Raw genomic sequence first — 14,995 nt, 5'->3', positions numbered from 1 at the left:
AACAGATATCCTTGCCAGAAACTAACGTAAGATAAAAGAAAACAAATCCAGTATCTTGGATCCTAGTGTAGGGAAAAGCAAAGTTTTATCAAAGTCTTACCTAAAACACCATTCTGTCGACTAGTGCTTCTGGATGGGACTCAGACCAGGCTGAGACCAAGCAGCTGTCTAACTCAATGACTGTGTGTCACTGGCCAGGCCCTCAAAGACACATGGCTTTGTTCAACCAACACAAATGACCGGCCAGGGCCAAAAATACCATTAAAAATGTAAGAAATCTTAAAGCCAGTTAATATCCATTTTAATCACATCTAAAAATAATAAAACAAATGTCTGCTTTAATTTCTATACCACTTCTACAAAATGTTCCATACTCATTTGTTTCCCATATTTTCAATATTAGCACCAGCAACAGATCACTGTAACCTCCATTTTGCAGACATGAGGATGAAAGCATTTAGTGGCAAGAAGACTGGTTACAAAATCTAAATCAGAGAACAGAGTTTGGACACTGATTTGTTTTGTGACCTTGGGCAAGTCATTTAACCTCTGACTTTTGGTTTCCTCATCAATAAAATGAGGACAGTAGTATCTGGCATGCATACCTCACAGGACTGTTGTGATGATCAAATGGGAATGTATGGGAAGTGTTCTGAAAAACTGTAATGAGAGGTTTCATTATTATTAGGACATGAAAACGGAGGCCCTGACTGATTAAGTGACTTGCTCAAAGGTAAACAAACACCCTAAGTGTTACCAACCAGGGCTAAAATGGAACAGCCCTTCAATCCACCACTTAGCCCATGACCCAGGCTTGTCTGTGGCAAGATTAAGCCAGTAGAGAGTGTACATTTTTCTCCAAAGAGCCTCGTCTCTCTTTAAAGCTCATTAATTATACTTCATGTTCTAATGAAGAATTATACCTCTGCATTGATCATTATCAAAGTGAAGTTACCAAATGTGAACTCAAAGACTATCCCAGGTTGTTAAGAGAAATACATATACCCCTGCTGGATTTAGAGACTTAAGAAAAGTTAAAGATTTAAAATCATTAATATTTAATTTCCTGATAAAGTTAATCACTATTTCTTTAACATACTGCAATACGATCATTTCAAGTCCAATGGAAAACCGGTCAACGTTTTATTTATAAGGGTAACTAGCTAGTGTGATATAAAACCATTTTACATTGTAAAACCTAGCAAAATCACGTTACAATGTTATATAGTTGGAATCATGGGTAATCTGAAACTGTGAATACATTTTTTTTATAGTATTAGAACTTCATGAATTTATTATTCCTTACAGTTTGGAGCGTGAGGTAAGACTGTCTTCCTGAAGCAAAGGGCTCCTTTTGTCCCCTTTTGAGAGACAGGGTTGTAAAAGCAGGAAAGGGTCACAATGCGCAGGGCCTGAGGTTTATACGTTACCTGCTGGGTCATGAACGGAAAATGGAGAAATGACACAATCCACATGTTATCTTATGATGAGTGTTTTAACTGGTGGGCTAGACAAAAGAGACTAAGGGTAAGGAAAATAAAAGTTACCGCAAACTAAGAATGAGATGACGGAGCCTGTCCATGTGGCAGAAAGTAGAAGGAAGAGATGTAAGCAAGGGAGAAATAATAGGACTCAGTGCTGGAAATGGGCAAGAGATTAACTGAAGAGGACACTGACGTTTTGAGACCGCTGCTGTCAAAGACAAGAATAGGAGTGTTGGTTATGAAGGAACCAGGTTTTTAACGAGGGGAATAAGAATGTGCTCCCCTTAACCAACCGAGGCCAAAAAGATACAGGACAAAAAGATACGTAAGTGTGAATATCAACGTTAAGAGTCTAGCAATCCGTCCACTTGATAGCCAACTCTGAATGTGGTAGTCGGAAGCGGAACAACCCAAGTTATACCTGTTGCATCAAAAAACGAGTTTGGCTCTTGTGGTTGTAATTCAAGTCCATCTTCATCCATGGCCTTTGATTCTCATCAGTCACAGCTCCTAAAGCAGAAAAAAAGGAAACCAAGCATGACTTTTTTTGTATCATGTATTAAAAATTTCACTGTGATTTATTTCTGAAGCACTCGAAATTATGTGAGAGATGAACATCTATCAAAAATGTCTCTCTCTAAAACAAAAGGGAACTAACTTAACTGCTGTCCAGTGACATATGGGCATCTATAGGACAAGGCAAGGCAGATGAACAAGTCGGCGGCGCCTAGTTTTTTTAAGTGAGATACTCCTTACATACATCAAGTATATAAATCCTGATAAATTCTTACACATGCATAAACCTGTATAATCACTACACAACCCAGACCAAGATCTGGAACATTTCCAGTACCCCAACACTCTCGTCTCCTCTCAGTCCATATATACACCCCATATTCCCACAAGGGTAAAGAGGTTTATTAAAGTTCAACCAAAATACACTCTACAGCTTACTGGGGGGAAATTTCTGCACGATTTTCATACTGCTTCTCTATATTTAATGTAGTCTATCTTTCAACCAGTACATTAAACCACCGTAAATATCCAAAACATGTAACTGTAGTAATAAACAGCCTTTGGGAATTCTGCCTAACTTACATTGACCTCTCTCTTTTTTTTAAGTTTATTTATTGACTTTGCAAGACACAGAGAGAGAGAGACAGCATGAGGGGAGGGAGGGAAGAGAAAGAGGGAGAGAAAGAATCCCAAGCAGCTCCACGCTATTAGCGCAGAGCCCCACTCGGGGCTTGATCTCACGAACCTCGAGATCATGACCTAAGCAGAAATCAGGACTCGGTGGCTTAACCAACTGAGCCACCCAGGCGCCCCCTACATTGACCTCCCTTAACTGACCATCCAATCTAGGTAAGTAAATTTCCACAGTGTATTTATACTCTCCTGGCCAGAGTTGACTGGCACTAGCTACAAAATGGTAAAAATAAGTTCATCTTTGAGCACCATAAAATCAAAGTCCTATCCCTGAGAATCTGAAACCACGAGCAAGGGTCAATCAGTCTTCTCCCCACTGCCATCACCCACCCTTGCTGTAACACAGGAGCTTGAGAAAGGCCATTTCCAACTACTGCTTAGACTAGTGAGATCACATTTACAAATAAAAAATAAATAGAATCCAGTGAATGCCCTGAGAAACAAAGTAGAAGGACCAGGGAGGGGAAGTTTACCCAAAGCTTTTTAGCTCCTGGTTCTAGACTTTTCCGAAGTACAGCTACAGGACCTTGTCTGCCTGGGGTTTTTGCAAGACATCCCAGTAACCTTAATGTTCCCTTTTCTACTTAAGCCCAAACCTACAACAATAAAAAACTTAACCAATTAAAGAATACACTCTCTAGCACTAATCGCTAATCAGGGATTGTGGTTTACTCATGTTCTAAGTATTACAGAAACCTCCTCCCCCACTGATTTCCTTATCTCTCTACTTTCTCTTTCTAATCTGCCTAAATGGTACTATTAGACATCTTTCTTTTACCTTTATCATTTTTCACTGATGATGTAAGTGGTGAAAGCTTCTTACTAAAATTTCAAATAACAGAAACAAGAGCCCTTTTTCTTTTTTTTATTTAAGTGTATTTATTTTAGTAATCTCTACACCCAACGTGGGGCTCAAACTCATGACCCCAAGATCAAGAGTCGCATGCTCTTCCAACGGAGCCAGCCAGATGCTCCAAGAGTCATTTTTCTAAAGCATCAGCTAGATGACATCATTCCTTGGTTCAAAAATGTTTAATGGCTCCCTGCTGCTTCCAAATAAAGTTCACACTCTTGCCATCTTCTAAATTCCATACCTAAACAATCTTTCCCTCATTCTGTCCCCTACCTTCCCTTCAAGTACCTCGCATGCATGCACACACACACACACTTCAGCCAAACAAAAATGTCCAGTGTCCTCATAAGACCCCAACTCTACACTGAGCTCAGGGTTTCTTCTACCTAGAACACCTTTCCCCCAAATCCTTTCCCCCACAAAAAAAGAAAAAGCTGAGGGGCACCTGGGTGGGTTAAGCGTCCAGCTTCAGCTCAGGTCATGATCGCATGGTTGGTGGGTTCGAGCCCCGCATCTGGCTCCATGCTGACAGCTCAGAGCCTGGAGCCTGCCATGGATTCTGGGTCTACCCCTCTCTCTGCCCCTCCCTCACTCGCACTCAGTCTTTCTCTGCCTCTTGAAAATAAACATTAAAAAAAGTTTTTTTTTTAAAAGAAAAAGCTGAAAATAATCTTTCCCTCCTCTGAATTTCTCCGGCACTTTTACCATTTTTCTCTGAGTTTACCTGTTTGCCATAAATAACTATTTACTTATATAGATCTTATTTTCAGACGCTAAACTTACATATAAATATTTCTTATTTATATACCCATTAGAAACTCAAATAACATTAATGTAATAAATTAATTTTCAACATATCAACTCTGAGAACCTTTCTATTCATTTTCAAGGAAGGACATGTTTCATGTTATTTATTCAAAATGCTTCAAATTAAAAAGAACAACAGGGGCGCCTAGGTGGCTCAGTTGGTCAAGCATCCGACTTCGGCTCAGGTCACGATCTCACAGTTCGTGGGTTCAGGCCCTGTGTCCGGCTCTGTGCTGACAGCTCAGAGCCTAGAGCCTGCTTCAGATTCTGTGTCCCCCTCTCTCTCTACTCCTCCCCTGCTCAGTCTCTCTCTCAAAAATAAGCAAACATTAAAAACAAATTTCTTGAAAACAACAAAACAATTTTCAACTCTGAAAAATGGAAACTTGTACATGCTTTGAAAAAGTTGTCAACTGCTCTCTCCCCATTAAAATCACCCCGGCCATAATGCTTTCTCTTCTTCCCAATTTAATAATGTAATTACAAAATGATGAACTGTAAATTAATCTTCTAAACATAATGCTATACTACTACTCGAAATTAATCCAATTAAGAGGGCAATAAACAGCATTTGTTAAGGTATTAAGGGCCCTCCTACCAATTTCCCTACATAAACCCAACCCCATCAGCTCTAAGGATTCTCAAGCTGCACAAGAACTCCTGTGCTGGGTATTCACCCTCCTGGGCTTTTCTCTCAGAGTCTGACAGATAATCAATCCCCCAGGTTCTGAAGTTCTCTCCTTCCTCAGTGTTCTTTCCACCTTCCCAGCCACTGGCAACTCTGCCTTCTGGCTCCTCACCGCAGCCTTGCCCAGCCCTCTGCCTTCCACTTTTATGCCACCGTCTCAACTACCATTTACACAGAGGTGAGTCCTCAAGTCCACATACTAAGGGGAGCACCTAACATTCCCACCAGACCCTCTGCGGACTATTTTCACCAGGATAGGACCCTGCTTTCTCCTGACATGACCGCTATGGCCTTTTCCTTCCTCCCTTCTTAAATTCAGTCAGGTTGTCAGACCTTCATTTCTTCTCTACAACCTCTCAGGAATCTGTGCCAGTCTTTTTATTCCCACTGTCACCACTCAGCTTCCTATTTCCCGATCCCCGCCTCCCCCCCCCCAGGGGATGAAAGCCCTGCTTAGTATCAGGGCACTCCCTTGCTCAGAAAGCTTCGCACTTCCCCCATATGAAAGGTGCTCTAAAATACTAACCCTAGCTACCACAACAGACTTATGCGCTATTTATTCCCATCATTTTATATCATATCCGTTTCTCTTTAAGTTTACTTATGTTGAGAGAGAGAGAGCACGCACCCTCCCTCCACCAAAAGAGCTGGGGAGGGGCAGAGGGAGGAAGAGAGAATCTCAAGCAAGCTCCACACGCTGTCAGAAGGGAGCCTGATGTGGTTCTCGAACCCACAAACCCGAGCTGAAGTCAAGAGCCGGACGATCAACCGACTGAACCACCCGGCGCCCCTCCATTTATTTTCTAACAGATACTCTGGCCCAAATGGAGGGTAATCCACTCACCTTATTTTGACTTAGGTGAGCAGTAATTGTTAAAACAGTTTTGACTGCTTCATTTTCCTTCTATTTTGTCATTACAAAAACTCCAATGAGGAAAAAACGTGTTTTTACTTCTAAGCAGAGATGACTGTCCTTCAACTGTGTAACCCCTATGTGGTTAGAAGTAATTCTCTCTGACAACCAGAATGAAACCAATGTTCTTAGAACAGAACCTACTCACAAGAGTTCTCAGGACTGTGATAAAGTCTGAGAGTAGGGAACAGGCACAAATCATGTAACTGAAATTGTTCCTACCTTTGCTGCAAGAACCAAGCCCAGAGATCACTTGAATTTGGAGAATTCAAACCAGAATAGTTCACAGAACCAAGACTAACAATTTGTGGAGACATACTAACATTTTGTGATTATCAAATGTCCTCAAAATACTTCTGGGACCCCACTCTACCTCAAGCTCAGTAAAATATTCCCTTCCCAGTTGCAGAAGTCATGATCCTAAACACGGTGTAGAAGAATTCACAATAGAAAAACATACAGTTTTAAGGGAAATCATGGGTTGAGAGAAACTCAGGAAATTCACAAAAACTTTCTTTCATTCCTTAAAATAAAACAATAAAAATACCATACCAAGTTAATAGGTATACCAAGGGTATTTATCGATCTTAAATTAGTGATAATGAATATAGGACATTTCCCTTGTGGATCTCTTGATGCCTAGACACTTTGATGATCTCCCTCGTGGGCAAGTTAAAAAGGTGCTTACATATAACTTCGCTTTTTGCAGCTAATACGCATACAGTAATTACTTTTCTGCTTTCGGCCTCCCAGAAACTCACTGCCTTTTAATTTTATGACTCAACTCTAGTCCCTCTCCCTAAGTCAAACTCAGAGAACGAGTTGTACTTACACATTGTAGATGAAATTACTCAAGCTGCAGGAAAGGCAAAAACCTGATCTGTCTCTAAAAGAATTATTATTATTATTATTATTATTATTAAGTAAACTCTACCCACAATGTGGGGCTCGAACTCCTGACCCTGAGTTCAAAAGTCACATGCTCTATCAACTGAGCCAGCCAGGTACCCCTAACAGAATTTTTCTTACAGTGAAAGTGGAACTGGTGAAAATTTACATTTAAATCTTCTCTCTTAAGTTACATTTCTTTCCAATTTTTCCCCCATGTTGTTTGATGTTGGCCATTTCTTCAGATACCTAATTTTCTTCTCTCTCTTTTTTTTTAATATTTATTGATTTTGACAGAGTTCATTCATGTGAGTGGGGGAGGGCCAGAGGGACAAAGAATCCCAAGCCGGCTCCTGTCAGTTCAGAGCCCGACACAGGGCTCGATCTTTCGAACTGAACTCTAAGATCATGACCTGAGCTAAAATCAAGAGATGGACACTTAACCAACTGAGCCACCCACGTGTCCCCGGATACCTAATTTTCACGTGTGGAATTCTATTTCACTTCTCTTACCAACTCAACCTTTAAATTTGTCTCTACGTTAGCCACTCATAAATTCATCAAGTCCTCTATTTTCACTGCTACCTCTCTAACAAGCTCTGGTGTCTTATATCCAGAATCCAACAGGCCCTTCCAATCAAAAGACTTGAACCCTTCTAAGGTGCGTCTGGCTGGCTCAGTCATAAGAGCATGCAAGTCTTGATCTCAGGGTTGTGAGGTCAAGCCCCATGTTGGGCATAAAGATTACTTGGAGGGGAAAAAAAAGGCTTGAGTTTTTCTTGAACTCAAGGAATTTTCTTCTGTTGTTTCTATACTTTCTTCCATTTTCTCTGTTCATTCATATTAGAATTTCTACTGTAGGATGCAAGGACTCCTAAAACTAGCCTCCATGTTACCTTAATTTTCCTCTCATATATTCTTTGTACTACATTCTCAGAACCCCTCAACTCTTTCTTCTAAGCTAACTACCTTGATTTTCACTCTATCTACTGAATTTTATCTAAAAGGTCATATTTTAATATCAAAATAAACTTTTTCACAGCAGTCTTTTCTCTTTTAGTGGATACAGTATCTTACCAAATGTCTCTGAAGATTTAAAGTTAATTCTGTATTCTATATTAAACTGTCTCCTCTGCTGTCTCATTATTCAGTCAGTTGGATTTGGTGCCTCTCTTTCAGGCTGCTGATTTTCCTCAAAAGCATGATTCTTCTAGGTTGTCCATTCATATCTGTAGATGAAGATCTAAATCAGAGTTACATTCTGATAGCTAGGTTATATTTACCCAGCTCAAGTGAGAATCTTCGCTTGCAATGAACCTAAATTATGACCACATTTAGAGGTCTAGAGTCTAGAAGAATGAGTCCAAGGAAGACAAAGGAGCCATGCAACCAGCCAGGCTTTTTTTTTTTTTAACGGTGGGCAAGTATCCCATCTTCCTGGTACTGGAGGTCCGCCATCCCTCAGGATAGCCACAAGCTACCTAAAGCACTGTTCCTTTTTCCCCACAGGACCTACTTTGGAATTTCCTATGGACGAATTTGCAAATCAGAAAGTTGAATTTCTGGCATTCTCTCAGGAGGAAACCCACACTAGAAGACACCTATACTAATCGGTAAATGACTTAGCTTTTCATACCTTTAATTATCTGGCTGTGCCCAAGGCTTGCTCCTCCTAGGACATGCCTGCTTTTGACACTGGGGGTAATGCAGAATATAATTTTTGGATGGTCCTTCCAGCTTTCTGAACAAGGCCACTAAGCTCTCTAGGGTTTTGCCATGAATTGATTCCCAAGTGCTTTATTCAACCAGAAATTTATCATATTTTGGTTTGCAAGTAACATACCTATCAGGTTCTTTTGTTTCCCTGAATTTATTTTTCTATTTCTTCCTCAATGTGATTTTGAAAGGGCAAAAAAAGTAAATTGTATGTTCTCTACTCTATCTTGAATTTAAAGTCATTATGATTTGTATCAAATAAAACAGCATGCAAATACATAAAAACAAAAAACTATGAGACAGAAAACAAAAATCAATAGTAGTGACAAATTACAACTGTTATCGACCCCTGACAGATCAAATACTCAAAAACTAAGGAAAGAGATGTATACAATTAACAATATTAATGTAATAGCTTCATTTCACATTCCGTTCCTGAAGAAGAGAATACTTTGTTTTCAAACAACCTTGCCCACCCTCTATGACAAGAAGAGGAGAAAATGCATGCTGTTGTAAATTGCAGAGCCCAGGCCTTCCGTGTCCGGTCCTACTTGGAACTTTTGTACACTTGCTCAAAATTTCAATGCCAAGGTTTTGTTTCAGATTAGTTGTTTCCGTAGAATCATTTTGAGCCAATAAATTTCACAGTTTTGTTTAAAGTCTAAGAGTTTGAACTTTCAACATCTATTAAAATTTGATCCTAAAATGACAAGCCTTCTTACCGCCTTATTCTTCCAAAGCCCTTATTCGTGCTCAGACTAAGAGTTGCCAAAGTACTTTCTGAACCTAGTTGCATTGATGTGCTGTCCACACTAAGCACTAGTTTTTAAATGCCTTTGCCTGTAAGACTGTAGCTTGACGTGAGGAAATGCATATACTTTCTAACTAGTTTTCCGTACGTAAAGCGGTACAGTCTCCTTAAATAAACATTGCCATTTAACACATTCAATAATTCATCAACCCATGCTCATTACACAACAATCTACTGTATGGGGTGGAAGGGGATAGGCAAAATAGGGGAAGGGAAGTAAAAGGTACAAGCTTTCAGTTATAAAATAAGTTAAGCCATGAGGGGTACAATGTCCAGCATAGGGAATTCAGTCAATAATATTAAATAACTTTGTACAGTGACAGATGGTAGGTAGATTTATCTTGGTGATTACTTCAGAAGGTATATACATGTCGAGTCACTGTATTTTAATACACTGAATATATACCACATATACTGAATACACTGCAATATACGTAACACATAAAACTAATATAACACTGTCAATTATACTTCAATTTAAAAATAACATATAAAAACCCTTTTCTTTGGATCACTCTTCTTGATTTTGTCATGAAAAGCATTTTTAAAATAGTTTATTAACCTTTGCTGAGATTTTGAACAGGAATTCAATTCACATATTTCCTCGAATGAAGTATTCTGCCTTTAGGTGCAGGTGTACTGGAGTCGAATGTGTCAAACACTTGATGTGATCAAAGGTTAAGACAGTTTTCTGACATGATATGAAGTGGAAATTAATTTAAACTATACTGTACATGGAATAGTTAAACTAAATAAAACGGTGGGGGGGACTTTTTTTAAAGGTTAATTTCTGTCAAATGTAGCACATGAAGAAAGGCTTGTATTATCAGAAACTGTTTCCTCCACTTTTCCTTTTTCTTGCACCTGACATTTCCCCCCAAACTGGGCATTTAATACCCCTTTGAACTAACTGATCATTCCCAAAGTTGTTAACTGAGTAAGTGCTTTTCTTACCAAACTCCTTCTTAATAAGTAATGTCTCCTTATATTAGAAAATCTTTCTGATAATGCATTAGAATTTGGGTTTTTTTGGATTAAAGCAGTCTTACTTTCATTTTACTTCATTCAAGCTAACAAGGGCTTTTCTTAGTTTTCTATTAACTAGTTGTATAAATCATGTATCACCGCTTCATAGTTTTATTATTTTTTGAGAGCGAGCACGCACATGTGCAAGCCAGGGACAGGCAGAGATAAAGAAAGAAAGAAAGAAAGAAAGAAAGAAAGAAAGAAAGAAAGAAAGAAAGAAAAAGAAAGAAAGAAAGAAAGAAAGAAAAGAAAGGAAAAGAAAGAGAGAAGGGGGGGAGGGAGGATCCCAAGCAGGTTGTGCACTGTCAGCACACAGCCCGATGTGGGGCTCAAATTCAAACTCACCAACTGTGAGATCAAGACCTAGGCCGAAACCAAGAGTCAGAAGTTTAACCAACTAAGCCACCCAGGTGCCCCTACATACAGCTTCATAGTTTTTAAGCTATTTTTAATAAACTATGAAACTCTTTAAAATTACAGCAACTTGACTAATATGGACTCTACTCTTTCCCTCACCTGAATGATCACATGCTTGTTAATTGCTTTTCCTAAATACATTACCTTGGGTCTGTGAGGTTCTGTAAACTCAGCAATGATACTAACAAATGTTCACAGTACATGTTAAACACTGGCAAGAATATAACACCAAGCTTTTCAACAACTATAACAAAAAAATTTTTTTTGTTAAATTTTTTTTTTTTCCAACGTTTATTTATTTTTGGAACAGAGAGAGACAGAGCATGAACGGGGGAGGGGCAGAGAGAGAGGGAGACACAGAATCGGAAACAGGCTCCAGGCTCTGAGCCATCAGCCCAGAGCCCGACGCGGGGCTCGAACTCCCGGACCGCGAGATCGTGACCTGGCTGAAGTCGGACGCTTAACCGACTGCGCCACCCAGGCGCCCCTAACAAAAAAATTTTTAAATTGACAGTCGCAGAATCAGGGAATACTGATCTTTTGTCAGTGCAATCAATAGTATGTTTTGCACCCATAACATACTAAATCCTTTAATAATTAAAAAAAGAGAGAGGGAGCGAGACCAGGCTAGACACCACAGGCACTGGTTTGCAATACACCTACTTTTTTCTCATATATATATATATTTTTTTACAAACCCCTGTGTTGCAGGAACACCCGCTTCTTATATGACTAAGAATGACATGCTCCACTGAGTATCAGCTCCAGGTTAAGTATCGGCAACATTAATTCCATGATCATTCTCTGGAACAAAGTTAAGGAGCCAGCTAATTTATACTCCCCACCCAAAGGAACCCAAACCTGGCTCTTTCCAGGAGTATAGGGAGATAGTAAAATACTACTAAATAATTATCTAAAGCAGGGAGTGGGGACTGAAAGCACAAACATATATCATTTGAAATGATAAAGAAAAAAAAACACAAAGAAAATGAAAATTTTCTAAGAAAATCTTCTATAATTCCATGCTACCATATTGAGGGGAAATATGTTATCGTTAATAAAGGAAAACCCAATCACCATGAAATTAAGGAGAAAAAAACTTTAATTTTTTTTTAACATTTATTTTTGAGAGACAGAGAGAGACAGAGAACGAGCAGGGAAGGGGCAGAGAGAGGGCGACACAGAAGATGAAGCAGGCTCCAGCCTCCGAGCTGTCAACACAGAGGCAATGTGGGGCTTGAACCCACAAATCGTGAGATCGTGACCTGAGCTGAAGTCAGACGTTTAACCGACTGAGCCACCCAAGTGCCCCTAGGAAAAAAAATTTTTTTTAATTTTTTTTTTAAGTTTATTTATTTATTTTGACAGAGAAAGAGCACAAGCAGGGGAGGGGCAGAGAGAAGGAGAGAAAGGATCCCAAGCAGGCTCTGCACCATCAGCGCAGAGCCCGACGTGGGGCTCAAACCCACGAGCTGTGAAATCATGACCTGGGCTGAGATCAAGAGTCAGACACTTAACCGACTGAGCCACCCAGGCACCATCCCCCCCAAAGAATTTTTTAATAAAGGAGAGTTGTCTCTTACCCTTTCAAAAAGCTCTAGGTTTTCCCCAAAGCTATCTGAGCTATGCCAGGACAGAGGAGAAAAGCTTTCTTGATTCCTTTTACAAAATTTTACCATTTTTAAAACCCCTAACAAAAATAATGTAATCAAACTACAAATTTGATTAATTATGAATCCCAAGTGAAGTGTTTGTAAATGTGATCCATCTGGTAAAAAATATGTATGCACTCACTCATGCACATGCACCTTGACAAAGCATGGTTAGTCTAGAATTCAAAGACAGAGCCAAATAATGGCCTGAATTAACAAGTTAAAAAAGGAAAAACCTAATTTTCTCAACAGATGCCAAAAAGTTGAAATTCAACATCCATTTCTGTTGTTGTTATTTTGTTTTTGGTAGTATTCTCTCCAGGTTTCGACAGGGTAGAAATAATTTTAAACAATGAGTTAGGATGCCTCCTATTTTTGTCCCTTTTTAATTTCCCATACTCTGAGAACATCTATTTTTTTTATTTAAGGCTATTCAAATTGGAATAGAAAAACATTTTAACAGTTAAAAAATACAATAGGAATGAAATACAAATACATGCTACAACATGGATGATCCCTGGAAAGAATATGCTAAGTCAAAGAGGCCAAACATAAAAAAAACACATAATAAATGTCAAGAATAGGCAAATACATAAAAATGGAAAGTAGATTAGTGGTTGTCAGGGGTGGGGGGTGGGGGTAGTGATTGCTAATGGACACAAGGTTTCTTTTGGGGGTGGTAAAACGTCCTAAAATTAGTGGTGATGATTTCACACCTTTGAATTTAATAAAAACCACTCAACTGTACATTTTTAAAGGGGGAATCTTATAACAATTTTATAAATTATAAACAACAAAGGAGTATATGCAAATCTTAAACTAGTTCATGTTATAACATGTGTTTTTGGATAAGAGAATGATGTATCAATTTATACAAAAAGGCATGGATTAAAACTAAGGCAAAACACTAAAAGTATTTCTTCTAAAGTCAATTAAGACAAGGATACCCATTATCACTCTTATGAAGATTATATGGGAACTTATAACCAATATGATTAGGTAAGATAATAAAATGCAAAATATAATTATTTGAAAGAATTAGACTTATTTATACATGATCTATCTAGGAAATCCAAAAGAATCAACTGAAAAATTACTATCAGTATGATTTCATAAACTGTGCTGGTACAAAATTAATATACTTAAGACAAAAGCTTTCCTACGTAACACATTTAAATCCCATTGATAAAAATACTTGAAAACTCTAAGTGGGGTTAAAAAACACAAATAGGGGCGCCTGGGTGGTTCAGTCTGTTAAGCGTCTGACTCTTGGTTTCCTCTCAGGTCATGATCTTGTGGTTCATGGCTTCGAGCCCGACAGCAGGCTCTGCACTGACAGTGCAAAGCCTGCTTAGGATTCTCTCCCTCTCTCTCTCTGCCCCTCCCCCACTCACACTCACTCTCTCAAAAAAAATAAAGAAGATGTTTCCATTTAAAAAAACACAGATAGGGGTGCCTGGGTGGCTCAGTCAGTTAAGTGTCCGACTTCGGCTCAGGTCATGATCTCGCAGTTTGTGAGTTCGAGCCCTGCGTCAGGCTCTGTGCTGCCAGCTCAGAGCCTGGAGCCTGCTTCAGATTCTGTGTCTCCCTCTCTCTCCTTTCCTCCCCCACTCACACTCTGTCTCTCTCTCTCAAAAATAAACATCAAAAATTTTAAAAAAATAAAATAAAATAAAAAATAAATTAAAAAACACAGATATATAAAGAAACCAATCTTGCTCTTCAAATCCACAACTACATTGTCAGCTAATCTTTGACAAAACAGGAAAGGATATCCAATGGGAAAAAGATAGTCTTTTCAACAAATAGTGTTGAGAAAACTGGACAGCAACATGCAGAAGAATGAAACAGGACCACTTTCTTACGCCAAACCCAAAAAGAAATGCAAAATAGATACAAGACCTAAATGTGAGACCTGAAATCACAAAAATCCTAAAGGACAACACAGGCAGTAGTACCTCTTTGACATGGGCCACAGCAACTTCTTTCTAGATATGTCTTCTGAGGCAAGAGAAACAAAAGCAAAATTAAACTGTAGAGACTTCATCAAAAAAAAAAGTTCTACATGGCAAAGGAAACAACCAGCAAAGCTAAAAGGCAACCCATGGAATGGGAGAAGATATCTGCAAGTGACATACCTAATAAAGGATTAGTATCCATAATATATAAAAAACTTCTACAACTCAACACCCAAAAAACAAATAACCCAATTTAAAAAGGAGTAGAAGACATGAAGACACTTTTCCAAAGATGACCCACGGATAGCCAACAGACCCATGAAAAGATGCTCAACATCATTCATCACCAGGAAAATGCAAATCAACACCACAATGAGACAGCACCCCACACCTGTCAGAATGGCTAAAATCAATAACACAAGAAACAACAGGTACTGGTGACGACATGGAGAAAGGGGAACACTCTTGCACTGTTGGTGGGAATGCAAACTGGTATAGCCACTCTGGAAAACAGTATGGAGGTTCCTCAAAAAGTTAAAAACAGAACTACCCTATGATCCAGCAATCACATTT

At 39.0% G+C, this 14,995-nt stretch overlaps 1 protein-coding gene across 6 annotated transcripts in view; it reads right to left on the bottom strand.

The window, feature by feature from the left end:
* Window positions 1–14,995, bottom strand: part of ZFX (zinc finger protein X-linked) — a 55,765-nt gene that overhangs the window by 30,332 nt on the left and 10,438 nt on the right. For 4 of the 6 annotated variants that reach the window (XM_047843501.1, XM_047843496.1, XM_047843497.1 and 1 more), the window contains exon 2: window positions 1,906–1,994. In XM_047843501.1, the coding sequence (XP_047699457.1) occupies window positions 1,906–1,966 (61 nt within the window). In that variant the 5' untranslated portion in view covers window positions 1,967–1,994. Of the gene's footprint in view, window positions 1–605; window positions 661–1,905; window positions 1,995–7,919; window positions 8,023–14,995 lie in introns of those variants that run through there. The other 2 variants (XM_047843498.1, XM_047843500.1) reach the window with 2 other exon arrangements.

Source organism: Prionailurus viverrinus, chromosome X, assembly GCF_022837055.1.
Source record: "Prionailurus viverrinus isolate Anna chromosome X, UM_Priviv_1.0, whole genome shotgun sequence".
NCBI classification, from domain to species: Eukaryota; Metazoa; Chordata; class Mammalia; order Carnivora; family Felidae; genus Prionailurus; species Prionailurus viverrinus.
This window is presented reverse-complemented; position numbering and strand designations above follow the sequence as displayed.